This window comes from Corvus hawaiiensis, chromosome 4 (assembly GCF_020740725.1).
Source record: "Corvus hawaiiensis isolate bCorHaw1 chromosome 4, bCorHaw1.pri.cur, whole genome shotgun sequence".
In the NCBI taxonomy this organism is placed as follows: domain Eukaryota; kingdom Metazoa; phylum Chordata; class Aves; order Passeriformes; family Corvidae; genus Corvus; species Corvus hawaiiensis.
This window is the reverse complement of record NC_063216.1, coordinates 76086954-76104086: the sequence shown is the minus strand read 5'-3', so window position 1 is coordinate 76104086 and position 17133 is coordinate 76086954. Positions and strand designations below refer to the sequence as shown.

Below are 17133 nucleotides of genomic sequence, written 5' to 3'. Positions count from 1 at the left end.
TGTTCAGCTCCGTCAGTCTCTGGGGCGTCGAGTGATTGGTTTGCCCCCTAACCAATAATTCCTCAAGATGTTTACATCATCATAATAATTAAGTCATCTTAAGAACATTCTAGAACATTCCCCTCCTTTCTATAGACCCATTACTTTCCCCCATTGGTGTCACCACCTAGCGGGCACATAGCAACATTACACCCGTACAGTCGCAATAACAATTAACTCATTAACTGTATATCCCCAATCTTTTAACAAGCAACTTTTAACTTCTTCTCAACCAAAAAAAACCTTTTAACCATTTATTACATCTCCATCTCTGTCCCCATGCTCATCCCCATCCCCAACTCAACTCCATTTCCATTCCCATCCCTGTCTCCATCTCCATCTTCATCCCCATGCCCATGCTTCTGTCTCTCTCTCTGTCCCCTTTGTATCCTCATCTCCAACCCCTTCCATATACTTATCTCCATCCATGTCCCCTTCCCTGCGCCCATCCCCAACCCCAATCCATCCCCATCCCCGGTGCCGTCCCTCCTCTCCCGCCCCGCCCCGGGTGCCGCTGCCGGCGGGGCGGGGCGGGGCCGGGGGGCGGCTCGGGGCCGCCTTTGTGCGCGGTGCGGGCCGGACTGTCCCATTTGCGTTTCCGGCCCCCGTTCCGTTCCCCGTTATCCCGCACCGCTCCGCTCCATCCCGCCCCATCGCATCCCGCGGCTCCATGGCCGCCCCCCGCCCGGCGCACGGCTGCGGCAGCGGAGCGCTGCTGGGGCGCTTCGGGGTGCTGCTGCAGGCGCTGCTGGCTCTCTGCGCCTTCAGCACCCTCATGCGTGAGTACCGGGGGGCTCGGGGCACCCCCTGCCCGCGGGGGGACCGGCGGCACCTCGGCGCCGCTCGGGGGTGGGTGCCCGGTCACTTAGAAACACCAGGTTTTGCGCTAACTCCCGGCTGCGTTTGGGAAGAAGGGACGCGCTGTGGATGTTCCCGAGCCGGCGGTTGCTGCGCCAGATGCTCCTTCTTAAAAACCCCCGTCCCCAGCCCTAATCTGATGGTAATGAAGGTCCGCGGAACGCGCGGCTGTAATCTGTTAAAAGTGGCTGCGCTTGTGTTGGCCATTGCTCAGTCACTTAGAAAATTTTAATGAAGGGTAAGAAAGTGTTGGTGTAACCCCGCGAGTTGCCGGGGCGGAGCTGACAAAAACGGGGCGGGTGTCCGACACGGCGCTGCGTGGGGAGGGTGGGTTAATTGCGCTGTGATGCTGTTTTGTTTAATTTTCGCTTCAGCTGCGCGAAGTTTTAGGGCTCGAGGGTCCGGGGAAGGAGGTTACAGAGAGAACGTGTTTTGCTGGTTACTGGGAAGGGGCGGCAGTGGGAGAAATCAGTTGAGGAGTGAGAAAAATTATCCCGGGGTGTGATTTCCAGGTCCAGAGGGAACGGCCTCAGGTTGTACTGGAGAAAATTTAGAGTGGATATTTGTAAAAGCTTCTTCCGCGGAAGGGGAAGGCATTGGAACAGTCTGCCCCGGGTAGTGGTGGAGTCGCCGTCCCTGGAGGGATTTAAAAGACGTGTGGATGTGGTGCTTAGGGACGTGTTGTCGTCACGGACTTGGTAGTGCTGGATTAATGATTGGACTTGATATTAGAGGTGTTTTCCAACCTCATTGATTCTGCGATCCTGTGAAAAGGTGGGGAGCACTGAGGCTGAAAGAGCCGTGAAAATTTACTGTTGTTTTGTGCTGCAGCTGTGTTTTGCTCAGAGCAATGTGTGTGTTGCTGCTCTTCAGGGTTAAGTGGTTTAGCACAAGTTCAATCAACATGCCAGAACTCGATCTGTTTTCCTTGTTTAAAAGCCTGTGGTGACTGTGAACCAAAACTTCCAAGTTTTCTGGCCAAGTAGCTGCAGATTTTGAGGTTCTCTTGTCCCCCCCTCTGCCTTCTGGAAACCACTTTCAAAGGCTCCAGCGCTGCGGTTAAGGCCAGGCTGCCAGGGAAAACTGCAACAAGTTCTTCTAGTGGTAACTGATACCTTCTTCCAGCTGGAGCAGCCCAGTTGCAACATGCCACTGCTTGTGTTTCACCAAATTTTGACAGTAAGAATAGTGGTAATTTCTTTTTCTGTTCCTGTTCCCCCTAGTGATGTGTGCATATGGGTTAATTGTCCTGTAAACTCCATGGGGTGTCCCATAAAATCAAGGACTTCAGTAAATCATGTTGGAATACCTCTGTGGATGAGGCTACATAACCCCCGCTAGAAAATCATCAACCCTGGGCTAACTGCTGGTGCAAGGGCTGGTATTTCCAAGAACATTAACAACCTCTTGGTTAATGAAGAGAAACCGAAAGCTGATCCTGTGCGGTTTTGTTGTGATTCATCTGTGGTGGAACTGCCGGCTGGGACCCCAAGGGCAGATGTGTTTACAGTCCTGGGATCCCAGTGCCAGCACCTCCTCTGGCTGTAGCTGGGCTGGTGGTCCCTAATCCACCCCAGCTGGTCCTTACCTGTGCCCCAGTCACACACTTCGAGCTGCAGGCTTCCTTGGATGTGCTGGAGGGGCTATTTGTGTGCTGACTCCTAACCCATGGTAGTTGTGGTGGGCTCACCCATGATTTTGTGTTGGGCAGCAGCTTTTGGGCTGTTTCTGTGGCCCATTCAGTTGGCAGCGTTCTGAGAAGGAGGAGGCTCCGGTGTCTGGGAGGTATGGAAGCCTCTGGAGCTGAGGAAAAAAACTTGCTGGGAACTTTGATGGCATCTTCTTTGCATCCAGCTCAACATCAAGACAGGCAGTCCTGGCTGGGTAACTACATCATCTAGAACTTGGGATGCTGTTGTGTCTGCAGTCAGCCCTTTGACACTTCTGCCTTTAGTACTGTGACATTCTTGGGGTGTGTTTCTGTTGGTTTTATTACTGTGATTTCTGCTTTGCTGTGATGTTGCAGGCCATGGGTTGATGAGTGGAAAGGAGGTCCACGAGGGTGGTGAGGCCCTGCCACAGGTTGCTCAGAGAAGCTGCTCAGAGATGCCCCATCTCTAGAAGTATTCAAGGCCAGGTTGGATGGGGCTTAGAGCAGCCTGGGATAGTGGAAGGTGTCCCAGCCCATGGCAGGGGGTTAGAACTGGATGTTCTTTAAGGCCCTTTCCAACTCAACACCATGTTAGGAAATTCCTGTCCAAACTCAAGCCAAGACCTTTTTCATTCCTTCTACTTTAAAGTAGCAGCTCAGCTATAGGAACACCTGGATTTGGATAGGTAAGATTTCCAAATTGTGCAGATACTGTTCACAGCTCTTGAAAACATCTAGAGGAACTCAGACGAACAATGATGTGGTGTTCTGCAAAGTTATGCAGGTGTGTGTGTGTGCATGGGATGTGCTCAGAGTATCCCTCCAGAATGTGTGTCCCAAGCATGGCCATTGCAGGGAGGGTAAGTTTCTTTCTATCAGAATAATTTGTGTCGTTGAATCTGTGTTTCTTGAGGCTGTGGGAAGATTCTCTCCTGCCAACCTGGTAGGAAGACCTAATTGAGGAGGAAATTAATCTTGAGTGATTGAGTGGGGTGGTTGCTCACTGTTGCAGTGCAGTTTGTGAAATTGATCCTTTGTGTGGTGAAAACAGGAGCCAGAAGTAAATGATGCCCAGCCTTGGCAGGGAGTCAGGACAGCTGTTTAGTGGGGTCTTATTATTCTGTCAACTCCCATGAGCATAGTGATGACAGAGTTCATTTCAGCCTACAAACACTCTGTTGCTTTTCCAGCAAGGTCTTTAAGGTTGTAGTCGAGCCTAATCCCAGTGTTATAAACGAGGCTTGGACTTTTTGGGTGGAGTAAAAGTCTGCTCATTTATTAAAAAGAAAACCAGGAGCGGAGACTCGAGGTAAGCCCAAGTCCCACTCCACAACCCAGAAAAAAACAAACAGTGCGACACACAGGGCGTTCCCTGGGACTCAGGTTCCTCAGGAAGAGCCCCAGGGGCTGAGCCCGGGGCAGTTTTTATAGTCTCTCTGATGCTGTGATTGGTGCAGCTCCGATCCTCCCTCTGGTGGCTCGTTGCCGGGGTCCTCATTGGTGTTCAGCTCCATCAGTCTCTGGGGCATCGAGTGATTGGTTTGCCCCCTAACCAATAATTCCTCAAGATGTTTACATCATAATAATTAAGTCATCTTAAGAACATTCTAGAACATTCCCCTCCTTTCTATAGACCCATTACTTTCCCCCATTGGTGTCACCATCTAGCGGGCACATAGCAACATTACACCCGTACAGTCGCAATAACAATTAACTCATTAACTGTATATCCCCAATCTTTTAACAAGCAACTTTTAACTTCTTCTCAACCAGAAAAAAACCCCAAAACTTTTAACCATTTATTACACCAGTGTGACCAGGGCTTGCTGTGGTTGCAGCTTTGCCCCATTTGACAATCAAACGGCAAAGAGGTGTTACCCTTTCCACCTGCCCGGGGTGGCTTTGGAGGCACTTTGGCTGTAAGGGCAGTCGTAGAACTGAGACACAAACACTTGAAAGCAGAGGTGGTGGAGCCCAGCAGCTGTGTGCATGTGGCAATCTGGATTCCTGTGTCTCCTTGGGGAGGTCATGACACTGAGGAGTGGGGATAATTGTGCAATCCCATCCGAAGCAGTTTGTAATGCTTTGCCTTGGGCATCACTCAGCTGAGTGAAGAAAGCTCATTGCAGTTACCTCAGCTGCAGGGGCTGGGTGTGAGTTTGAGGGCGGAGTCCCTGCAGTTGCCGCTATTCATTGAAAACTTTTTTTTTTCTTTTTTTGGGGAAGGAGTTCTACACTAGCAAAAGTTGTCCAGGTGTGCACAGGGGACAGCAAAGCTCTTTGAAATGAGGGAAGATGTTTTGTATAAATTGTATCCATAGCCTTCTTTGTGAATTAACTGGAGTGCAGGAGAAACAGATTTGGGGAGTTGGAGGATTTTTGTCTCCACTGTGAATGGAAAAAGCTTTCCCTGGAGCTGGTATATTCATTTTCTACTCTACCACAAACAGTGTTGAGGACACACATGAACATTTGTTTCTCTTCCAGCTTTTTCTTTTCCTGAAACTGTCTTGGCAGCCCTCTGAGCTGCTGAATGAGGTGTAGTAGCACTTGTGATGTTGGTATGAAAATAGATTTTGCTCTTGGAGAACACTCAGACTGCCAGGCAAGGAGAGCTGGACTGGACTGAGCCCCACAACCCAGTGGGAAATGTGGTTTTCAGCTTTGTGTTTGAAAATGTGTTGATCCTGCCTCATGTGACAGCAGTGTCTCCTCTCTCACGTCACTGCTGGCCATGCTCTTCCAGCACATCTTGCATTGAGCTTAGTCTTCAGAAGGCAGAGCTGTTTGCAGTAGGGACCCTGGTGCTGACCCCCAGGCAGGGCTTGGTGCTGGAGATGCTCTGTTTGCACCTGGGATGGTATTTTAGACACTGGTCCAAGTAGCTTGTCCTGAGGCAGAGCCACAGAATAGGAGTTTACCAGACTTCCTGTAAAAGAAATGGTGTCTCTGTGGCTGAAAACAGTTGTTAAAGAACATCAGAAATATCCCCTTGGTCTGTGGTCTGTGTTTTCCTGATCCCTGTGGATTTTCCAGCTGACCTTTCAATGTTGCTTTTCTCCTGGATGGTAAAATGGGAGAGAGCATCCTTGTGTTGAGAACTTTGAGAGGGACTCGTGGAAGCTGTTGCACTCATCTCCACCAGATAAATCAAACTTAACTCATCTTTTGTGACTTTTTACTAGGCCCTATAGTGATAGGGAAAAGGGCAATGGTTTTGAACCAAAAGAGGATAGATTTAAACTAAATACAAGAAGAAATTTTTTACAATGAGGGTGCTGAAATGGTGAAACAGGTTGCCCAGTGAGATGGTGGATGCCCTGTCCCTAGAAACATTCAGGGTCAGTTTGGATGGGGCTCTGACCAACCTGGTCTAGTGGACGGTGTCCCTGTCCGTGGCAGGGGGTTGGAACGAGATGACCTTCAAGGGACCCTTCCAACCCAAACCATCCTGTGATCCTGTCCCGGTGTTAAGTTCAGGGTGGTTGCTGTACGTAGTTTGAAGTGAAGTGCTGTTTGTGTGCTTCAAAAGTATCCCAAGTGCTTTCTGTTTTGTGTTTTGATTTTACACTGTAAATACCTCATAAGGGTGGGTGGAAGTGTGAGTCCATGTCAGGAAAAAAAAGAAATAAATGCTAGAGCACTTGATCTGTCCAGACTTCCATTCTGTTCTGAAATAAATCTGCCCAGGACACAAAAACACTGCAGCTTTACCATGCCCAAAACAGGCTCTGCTGGCTTTGCTTGCTCTCACACAAGTGCGTAACTGTGTGTGATTTAAATTGTTCACACACAAGAACATTTAAATTCCAACTTCACCCCTGTAAATGCTTTTCCCTCTAGAGAAAAAACAAAGCCACAGAGGTTAACAGTGTCTCTGGCAGTGTGAAGCTTGGGTCCTTGCTGATTTACATGTAGGTTTGTGTGTTAAGCAACGAGCTGCACATGGCAGGACTCCCAGCACATTTCTCTTCTGCTTCAGTACATCTGAAAACTGGATGAGCTCGAGAACACGTGTTGCACTTTGTGGGCTGGAAGGTCTGTGCAGCACTCAGTGTGCTTCATTAAGCTGCACACAGCTTTCCACAAAGCTTTTGAATTGCAGCTGTTGATTGCTCTGACCTCTCCTTGGCCGTCACCCCTCGAGCAGCCAAACCGAGTGGTGGAGGCAGAGTGGGGAGTGGGAGGCTCCTGGTTTCTGAAGGAACAAAGGGGTTTGGGGAAGATGAGAAATGAGCTGGCAGAGTAGAGCTGCATGAAAAGTTACCTGTGATCCGTGGGCAGCAGAGCACCTTGCACCTGGCTGAGTTGGTTCTGTAACATGATGTGAGCAGTTGATGCTATGGGTGACTTAACGCTACATAAAACTTTACAGGGAAATTAGTCTTTTATAATTATGAGGTGGGGCGTGCAAAGCTTTAAGGAGTCTGTTAAATTTCCAGCTGGTTTTTTTTTTAACAGCATTTGTAAGAAAACTGTATGGCAGAGAGACTTTAATGATGAAAGTTGGGTTTGGATAAAATGCTGTCTTAAGTGCTAAAAGGGAGTAGAAAGTAGATGATCTTTAAGGTCCCTTCCAACCTAAACTATCTGTGATTCTATGGTAACTGCTTGTGCATCACTTCATTCTTCAGGTGTTGTTCTCTTGATGATCTTGGATTTTATGGTCTTATTTTTATCTTACCTTGTCTAAACTCCATTTTTCAAGGGACTGTCTTGCAGTGTAGAGATGGTTTATATGGAGGGAATCACAACTGCCTCCTCCAGGACACTCTGTGTTTGAGCTGGAGCCCAGCCTTGGTCCAGGTGTCCTGCAGGATGTACTGCATCAGCACATAATATGTTCTGTTCTCAAAGTGCAGAGCACAACTGATGCTTGTTACCTCACAGCTTTGGTTGGTGACCACCTGGCACTTGGCCATGACAGCTCTAAGAATCTGTGTGGAAATAAGACACAGGGGGTTGAGCTTAAAACTGAGAACCATGCCAGGGTACGCTGTGGCCTTCATTGGGGCACTTGGAGTCTCCAGAAGGATGAGTGATCCAGCTGAGGCTCCTGAACAACCTGGGCTAGTGGAAAGTGTCCCTGACGATGGCAGAGAGTTGGAATGAGATGTCTTTAAAGTCCCTTTCAGTCAAACCATTCTGTGATTCCATGAACGTAGCCTCGATCTCTGTTCCTTCCTCTGCCAGTTTTCCTACTTGTGCTTGCATTCTTGTAACTGGTACAAGGCTATTTGGGAGGGAATGACTAAATACACCTAGTGCAGACCAAAGGATGGAAGTCAGTAGCAGTCCGTGTCATCAAGCCACTGACAGGTGTTTTGAGGAGGAAAACCAGGACTTTTGCTACTCCCTGAACCTGATGGGAAATGGAAGTTTCACACTTTTCTGGCCAGCAGCATGTTGGCTGCTCTCTGCAAACAGTGGCTGCTGCTTCCTCCCATTGTGTCTGGGGTCGAGCTGTCTGGCTAAGAATAGTGCAGACCCCAGGGTTTTGGCTCCGTATCCTGCATGTTGGCTTCTTTCCTGCCTGAGGCTTGGAAAAGGCCTTGGGAAAGGGTGTGTCCTGCAAAATAGGTGGTAATGTGTTACTGGAGACTGTACTGCCAAAAATAACACAGAGGTTGGGTACGGGAAGAGCTTCTCTTTCCTCCCTGGTACAGTAGCTCCCAGTCCTCTTTGGCACAGGCCAGGAATACAGTCCTGCCCCTCTTGCTAGTGGGATGTGGCCCCGCAGATGGGGTTTATGGCAGTCAATTTAGTCCCCTCTTAAAAGCAGGTAACAGTATCACCAGTTTGGGGCATTTCAGCCTTTATTTTTGGTGGACCTTTCACAATTTAAGTGTATTGATGCGTCTTGTAGTACTTCTAATAAAAGGTTCATCCCTGTGGCTTCAGTATCCATCCCCTGGGCCTGTGGCTGAGCTCGGTGGGGTCGGGCTTGCATGCCTGTAAATCATATCCCAAAAGCTTTGGCTGTGGAGTCAGCAGCTCCCTTCCAAACCTCAACTTCAGAGTCCTGTGGTTGATTGCAGTAAGATTTGTCAGGGAGGTGGTCTGGCTTTCAGCCAAGCATGTCTAACCATCTCCTAGGGAAATAACTTTCCCCCTATAGTTTTGTAGAAACCTGACTTGGTAGCCTGTTTTGCTGATCAGCAGCTGGTTGATGCTGCAGCTAATTCTGCTTAAATTAAGGGGTTTATACCTGTTCTGATGTACAAATCTGCAGCAGATCTGCCTGAATGCAGTGTGGGGTCAATGGGGGATGCAGGGAGGATGCTCCAGCATGGGTGAGGAACAGCACAAGGGAATAGGGCTGTTGTTGCTGCTGCCCTTGTCCTGATCAGTTATAATCAGAGAATTTGTTTAAAAGCAGAAGTAGACTGTGGGACATTGACTGTGGCAAGCTCTGGTAACTTCACAGCATTTATCTATGTCTAAGGCAGGCAAAGCTGTCTGTCCCCTTTCTACTGCATCAACAGAACACCATGAATATTAGCCTCTATGTTACCCTGGAAAAAGAGTGAGGACAGCTGTCATTGTGCTTTTATCTTCTAGCTTTCTGACTGTTTCCAGATCTATATTGAAAGACTCCTCCAAATCTTTCTTCTTTTAACATTTCACAGGTTCTCATTCAGATGTCAGCTTCCACCCAGCCTGGTAGTTCTGAGGGAATTTCAAGCATGTATGATCTTTATTGTCCTTGACTGAAGAGGAAGGGCTGGGAAGTGTTTGTTTCCTGCCCTACCCTTTCTCAGCCATGGGCAGGGAATCTCTCAAATTGTCACTCGTCTTCCTTCCCTTTTGGTTCAACTTCACAGCTTTTTGTCTGCAGCAGCTGGACCCGAGTAGGGGCAGAGTGGTGATTTGTGAGGGCACACCCTGAAGAAGGCAGGCTGTCATCCCAGTGGTGCTCTGCTCATGTTTGATGGAATAGACCTGGGTCCCCTTCTCCTGACCTTACAAAGTCTCAGAATCAGAACGGTTGGGAGCTTAGAGATCATCCAGTTCCACCTGCTGAGTGGAAACACATTTTGAGAAGAGCAGAGGAGATTTCAGCCTTTCTCTAGCCTCATCCAGCTGAGCCTGTTCCCATGCATGCCATGGCTTGGCACTCTGTAGGGCTTGGAGGAGGAGAGGGAAGCTTTGCAGTTGCTGCTCCGTCTCCAGAGCCCTGCTGTGCTCACTAAGGACAGAAGTGCTGCTTCACAGAGGGCTCCATCATCTCCTGGAGTCTTCAAAGATGTGGTGCTGTTCCTGTGTGGATTTAACATCCCCCCTAACCCCAGGTCACAGCTATCAAACAACTCTGCTCTCTGTTTAAGCTCTGGTAATCTTGGCTGGATTTCTGGTTTAATTTGGAGACAGCCTGCTGCAGCTCTGCTCAGTAAATGCCCTATTAAGCAGTTAATTATTTCTCTATAATACTAGCTTTTATCTTTAATACAACAGTTTTACTGTCTCTGATAATTACACAGTCTCAGATAACTCTCTTAAATCTAATGAGGCATGACAAGCTGTGTTCAACAAGGCACCACACCATTAACTTCTTACGTCTTACTTGTCATCTTATCACACTGAATTACTGTATTTCTAGCCTGAGTGGCTGTGGATACATAACATGTCACTTCTCATTAAGAAAATAATGAAAATCACCCCTGGTGCTGCTGTGGTTGAGCTAGTGGTCAGCTGGCTGGCCTAATGGCCTGAAGACCCCTCCAACAGCTTCTCTGCAGCATTGTGCTCTTTGCCCCCATGAGCTGAGGGTTGGTTTAAACACTTCTGGCCGCTTGGTTGGTTCGTGGGTCTGATGCTTGTGGGTAGGGGAAATGCAAATGGGCCTTTGAAGGACACCAGTGATGGTAGATCTTGTCTGTACTGATGGAAGTCATTGCTGCAGGGATATCTTGTGGTGGGATTCAGCTGGATGACGGACAACAGCTTTTTGTTTCTGGGCAGGGATAGCACAAACTGCTGCAGCAATGTCTGGTGTAACTTGACTGATGCTTTGTTACTCATTACTGGCAATAATGGATCAGGTCATTGCAGTGCTGGGTTTCGGTGGGTTTGAGACTGACACAAAAGCCCTGCACGTGCCTGACTGAAGTTCTGGGATTAGGGAGATCACAGGATTAGAGAATGGTTTGCGTGGGAAGGGACCTTAAAGACCATCTCATTCTACCCCTTGCCATGGGCACTATCCCAGGTTGCTCCAAGCCCTGTCCAGCCTGACCTTGGACACTTCCAGGGATCCAGGGGCAGCCACAGCTTCCCTGGACAAACTGTGCCAGGGCCTCACCCCCATCATAGTAAAGAATTTCTCCCCAGTCTAAATATCTCTTCTTTTAGTTGAAAGCAGTTCCCCATTGTCCTGTCGCTGTTACCTTTTCATCTATTGCCGTCGCCTTGCCAGTAAAAGCAGTACAAAGCTGCACTTTTGAAATGTCAAGGCTCAGGTCAGGGAAGTCCCTGCATCCTTCCACGTTCCATCAGGAAGGCATTTCCCAGGGGAATGAGCCCAGGCTGTCCCTTGGGGGGAGCCTGAGTGCTCAAACCCAGATGGAGAGAACAGAGCAGTTACCTGACCTTGTGTGTTTCCAAAGAAGGAAGAGTTCCTTTGCTGTCACTAAAGTAATTTCAAGTTCCCTGGGAGGATTTTTTAGGGCTGGTAGGTAGCGATGACCCCTCCCTAGCTTTCCCTAGGTCACTTCCCATGGCATGGGAATGCTGTTGCTGAGGGATGCTGGCAGCATGGGATGTGGAAGCACCCACCTCTCTCCAAACACCTCTGCTGTCCATCCCGCTGACCCGTGGGTGCAGGCATTGCCTCTGGTTGGTTTGCATCCAGGCCAGAGAATAGAGCCATGGAATCATTAAGGCTGGAAAAGCCCTCCAAGGACATCAAATCCAACCATTAACCCAGCAGTGCCAAGCCCACCCCTACCCCGTGTCCCTAAGCACCATGTACATGTCGTTTGGACACTTCCAAGGACAGTGATTCCACCACCACCCTGGGGAGGTCCTTTGGCTTTGCTCAACTTTTACCTTGCAAATGCTGAGGGTCCTGCAGGATTTTTTGACTGCTTCTGCAGTGAAGATGAGTGTGGGCTGCACACGTGGAGTGGTTCATCTGGGTAATGTAACCTCTCTAATTCTCTTTGCAGTGAAGCGATTTAAGGAACCAAAGGCAGAGAGGCGTCCCTGGAGGATATGGTGAGATTTTTCATTTGAAACTTGAAAAGACCGTGTTCATAATATTATTTTCTCTTATATGAACAATCTTCAAGGCCCCCTGTGTATCCTTCATGACATTTAGTTGTTAAATGAAATGTGCTGCTGCCTCCCAAGGAAACCTCCATAAAGTAGTTGGTACTCCCTAGAAATGAAATTCCCTCTATAGCTCCTCCAGAAAATCTTGTTTTTTCCTCCAGGTTTTATGATACCTCCAAGCAAGCAATAGGTGCCCTCTTCATCCACTTTGCCAATGTTTTTCTGTCTGATCTCACTGAGGAGGACCCTTGCTCTCTGTAAGTACACAAGGCACTTGAAATCATGCATCTGTCAAAGGGAGAATTGTGTTGGGAAGGGTTATAAACAGTGTAAACGGATCCATTTGAAATACTGCCTGGAGATAAACCCTGCTGAGCTTGTTTTTGTGGTCTCTGTTGTCTTCTTTGTTGGTCCTGTTTGGGGGGATTTCTAACCCAAACTTCAGATGTCATGTGGAAGTGCCACCTTTACTTCAGCCACTTTGCAGATAAAAATTTAGTTTCAGAGTTAACCTCGTCTCATTTTGAGAAACTCCTCTAGGCTCCAAAATGCTCCTTAAAACTTTCTGGCCCGTCTCCTTTTTTTATATTAAAGTGCTGTACCTTGATACGTTTCTTTAAGCAGACACAAGTTTGGCTGGGGCTGCACATAACCCCTCAAATGATGTATTGTTGTTTTTTTTGAACGGACAGTGTTTTAAAATAAACCCTTTCATGCTTATGCTGTGCCGTTTGGGTGTGTTGTTTATTTTTGATGTGTGTTTTGTGTTTTCCTGCACTGCCTGGCTTGTCATCCTGAACCAGGCAGCTTAAAACCCTTCAGCCCTGTCCCTGGGCTTTGAGGCTCTTACTCTGTGTCCTGCCTGGTACAAACTGCCAGAGCCTCATGTTTGTATGGAATGCTCTGATTTCAGCAGCTGGAAACTGTAAAAAGCCAATCTGAGCTTTTGGTTGTAGAAAATGTTATGCTTTCAAAGTGGATATCAAAAGCAGATTGTTGTTCTCAATTTCTTGGTTCAGAGGCAGTATCAAGTTCTGGAAAAGGAAATGTTCACTGCTGGTAGCTCTGTGCTTGGTGTTTTCTTCATGCTGTAGAAATCTGGCAGAAAATATTGCAATAATGGAAAACTGCATAAAAAACACATTAGTCTATGTGATTTTTTTTTTTTTTCCCTTTTGGAGTTCATTAAAATACCAAGCCCTGGATTAGAGCTTGGACCTTGCAATCACTGCAAGGTCCCTGCAAGTCTCCTGCCTCTGGCACTCTGCCCAGTGACACTTAAACATCCAAAGCTGCAGAGCAAATCCATTGAGCCCAATTTTTCTGGCAGGGATGGGTTCAGCTCCTGGATCTGCACTGGGATCTGAACTTGAGGTTTTTGGGGACCTTAGGATTCCCACTGCCGAGCCAGGGCCCATCACCTCTCCCAAAACCTACCTCTCAGTCTGTTTTTGGGAGCCTCTTGCAGCTGCTCAGAAAAATGGACTTTTTGCCTCTTCTGCTGCCCAGTTTGTAGAGCAGCTGTGGTCTCCAAAAAGCTGCCATTTTCTTGTGTGAAATTCTAGAATAATTTGGTTCTGTTTCCTCTAAAACTTGGGATTTCATTCTTTTTAATAAGAAAAAATGATGATGCAAATGGAAAGCCTCCTTTTTGGGGGGATAACTTTTAATAAGTATTTATTGCATATGAATAAATGAGCAGTGCCAGAGAGTTGGTAGAGCCTGTCCCTTCTCTCCTGAATGAGGTTTTAAACTAAGAAATTGCTGGTAAGACTTAGGAAAATGCAATAAAAGAGAAAGGAGGCCAATTTGGGTTGTTACATGGGGTTATTTAAAATCTTGTAAGTTTTCTTATCTATTTCTGTATTGAAATTAAAGGTTTTGAATAAGACTTAAGAACACTGCTGAAACCTGAATTTTCCTCTGTTCCTAGCTACCTTATTAATTTCATCCTTGATGCCACGCTGGGGATGCTGCTGATCTGGCTGGGTGTGAAAGTTGTCTCCTGGATCGTGCAGCACAAGAAATACACGTACCTGGTCTTTGGGGAGTATGGTAGGTGTCACCTGCTCTGCCCAGAGGGGGCTGGTGTGCTCCCAGCTGGGAATGGAGACAAGAAAATGGCAGGAACTACAGTCTGGAGCTATAACAGGAGCCAGCTGCCTTCTCCAAGGAGCTCACAGAGGATGGTTGTTGAATTAAATGCTGGGACACTGGAGTGTAGCAGGGTGGTGATGAAAAGCTGAACATTTCTTTGGATGAATAATACACCCCAGGACATCCATGTGGTAAATTAAGGTGTTTGGGGTTCTTTTGTGGGGGTCTTCTCTGGAGTTTTTCCTACCATCTCCATTCAGAATATGGAGTTGCTCTTGCATTTGCCTTGACCTGTGGTAGGCACCGGCCAGGCACAACGGGGCCCCAAAACTTGAGTTCTCAAGTTTGGCCTCTTTCTTTTTAAATTCCTACTTTGAGATGGAGAAAACGTTTCCAAGAAGCTGCTCTCAGCCAGCCCCACTAGAGGGTAGCAGTTCCCTTCTAAAGGAGCAGAGCCAGGCGAAGCTGCAGGAAAGGGAAAAATTAATGCTTTGCCTGTTTCACATTACATCTAATGTACAGATGAACTCGATCGTGCTTGAGAAAATACATCTTACTGTATACATACAAATTGTAGTGCCTTTGAGACCTTAATCATTAAGTCTATTCTGAAGTTAGTCATGTTTCTTTGTATTTTCAGTAGCTGCTCTGGTATCTGGGCTGGTGAAACTTGGGCTGAACTAGGATTAGTTTGGAGGACCGCACTGCCTTGTGAACTTACTGAGGCTCGCACTCAGCATGTGCAGATGGGTCATGGCAGAGGATGAAGGGCATGGTGGGGTTTGTGAAGGCAGCAGGAGCAGCTACGGAGTGGGAATGAGATGATGTGATGTGGCAAGGCCAGCTCTCAAACCTGAGAGTGGCTTTAAAGGCTGATGGCAAGCCGGTTCAGCATCCTGACAGCAGGCATTGGGTGGTGGGACTACCTTTTGTATTTTCCCTAATGCCTCCTCCTTTATAATAGATCCCTAAAGTCAGTCAGATGAGACAGCAGAAGAATCCAGATATTCTTAGTTCAGGAACTGGAGTTTTTCCCCTTTTGAGCAACAAGGACTGGAAGCCCAACCACCTCAGGACACAGCTTCAGCTTTGCATGCCACGTCTGCAGTTGAGCAGAAGCAAGGAAACAGGCAAAGTGTATTGGCAGAGCAGTGATGAACTTCTGTTGAGCTGTAGCTGGCCCCTCATTAGGGCTGGCTTAGACCACAGAAGCAACTCAATTCCTTTGAGAAAAACTTGCTTTCATTAGCAAAAATAAGTTTGTGCTGTTGCTTGAATTTAGTTCTTGGATTGGGGGTTAAATATCTCATCCATCGAGTACAGTTTTTGGTACAGGTCTCTGGCCAGAGTGACCCCAGTGGAAAATTCAGGTAGGAGCCAAGTGACATGTCCAAGGCAATCCTGTGGCAGGGCTGGGGAAGGAAAACACTCCCGTCCTCATCTCTGGCATTAAGTAACTTCCAAAACGGCTGGGAAGAGACGCTTGTAAACTTTGTGCAGTTTGATGCAGGCTCCAGGAATATGATTCATTTTCTGGGCTAATTGCTCTACAAGACTTTTGCTCCTCAGGAGAATTGAGGGAAGCAACATAATTCCTGCAGAGGAGAAAACCAGGGGAGCACCAAATCCACGTTGTAAACAGCACTCAGTGCCTTTGCTCCAACCATCAGAACAGAATGATTGTGGTTTTGTCCAGTAGAGCCAGTACCCATCTTCCTGCATCAACTCGGAGAAAAACAAAAGCAAAAAAAAATCTCTTGCAGCCATGTCCTTCCAGCATCCCTGCAACTGATGCAAACCACTGCAGCTGTCCTTTGGCGTGGGCTACAGCAGTTTCTCCTGCTCTGTGGTTGCTCCTCCTGCCTCCACAGCCCAGGCTGGGTCCCCTGGTGCAGATGCAATAGCTGCATTAATGGAGAAGCAAAGTAATAAAGGAGAGGGAAAGCACTTAAATCTGTGCTACTATTTTAAGCATCCAGCTGCCCAGAACTGTTTAGAAAAATCAATTACTTCCATATTTCCAAAAACGCAGGAACAGGAATTCTGAGGTCGGCCTCTCTTGTGCCTGAGCTCATGGCCAAACACTGCTGCAGCCAGGAATGACCTTTTTTACAGCTAGTGGGGGATCAAAGGCTCCTGTTTGCTTATGTTACTCCATCTTTGCCCAGCAGCTCTTGATTACTCTCTGAATTGCCTCTAAACACATGAAGTTGCATTTTGGAAGGTGCTGTCTTTTCTCAGGATGCCTGGCTCCTAAGATCAAAGACTGGGGAAGTGTGTTCTTGGCACAGGTGGGCTTTGGGGCATATGGTTGCCTTACACCTACTCAAAGTTAACAAACTTCTACTGCTGGAGGTGTTGAAGGCCAGGTTGCATGTGGGACCCTGAGAAACCTGATGGCCCATGGCAGGGGGATTGGAACTAGGTGATTTTTTTTAAGGTCTATTCTGACCCAAACCATTCTGTGATGATTCTGTGAAATTCCACAAATGCACCATTGCTGTAGCAGGTCATGGCTATAGGAGCTGTCCCTGTAGGGAACCAGCACAGGGAGGAGAATAAAGCAGAGTTTAAGCTTCAAAAGATGTGGAAGATGGATACCCAAATTGTTGGAGATGCTGTTGGACCTGGACAGACTGAGCAGGGGAGGTGCTGGCTCCAGTCAGGGTGTGCAGATCAAGCCTGGTTGAACTTTGCCTCATCTCCAAACTGGTCCAGCTGTCTTCTCCCTCCACATGGCAATGAACAGCTCCCTAGCAGACCCCTTTGGATGGCTGCAGTGTCCTGACATTTTAATTGTGGTTAATAATTCTCCAGGATTACTTTAGAAATACCTCAGTATTTCTTTTAAGTAAGCAAATGCCACAAATTTGCGTTAAGAGAGAGATTTCCTGCAATGGGCAAGTAAATTTTTCTAGAGGAGCATTAAGAAATGAGGGGGAGGAAAAGTGTTCTCACTGGAAAATGTCCCTCTGGATGCCCATCTGGAAGTTGACTTGTGTTTGACTGTAGCTGTGGTCACTGGCTATCCAAGCCTGATGCTTTGTGCTCGTTCAGTGTCTGGAAATGGAAAGGCATCTTGCTTGGAGGCCTTCAAAGTCTGTTTAGTGGCCTGTTGAACTCTGCTGGTCAAATTTAGTTCTAAGAGAATATGCTCTGTGCCAACTGCTGAGTTTAACTGAGGACCTGTGTAGGCTGCTTTTGGCCCCGTGGTG

At 47.6% G+C, this 17133-nt stretch overlaps 1 protein-coding gene across 1 annotated transcript in view; it reads left to right on the top strand.

Annotated features, from left to right (window-relative positions):
* The first annotated feature begins 582 nt into the window (after positions 1-582).
* Positions 583-17133, top strand: part of LOC125324740 (store-operated calcium entry regulator STIMATE-like) — a 29911-nt gene continuing 13360 nt past the window's right edge. Inside the window, exons 1-4 of the mRNA XM_048300999.1 lie at positions 583-818; positions 11716-11764; positions 11983-12078; positions 13755-13876. Of these exons, the coding sequence (XP_048156956.1) occupies positions 710-818; positions 11716-11764; positions 11983-12078; positions 13755-13876 (376 nt within the window). The 5' untranslated portion in view covers positions 583-709. The remainder of the gene's footprint in view (positions 819-11715; positions 11765-11982; positions 12079-13754; positions 13877-17133) is intronic.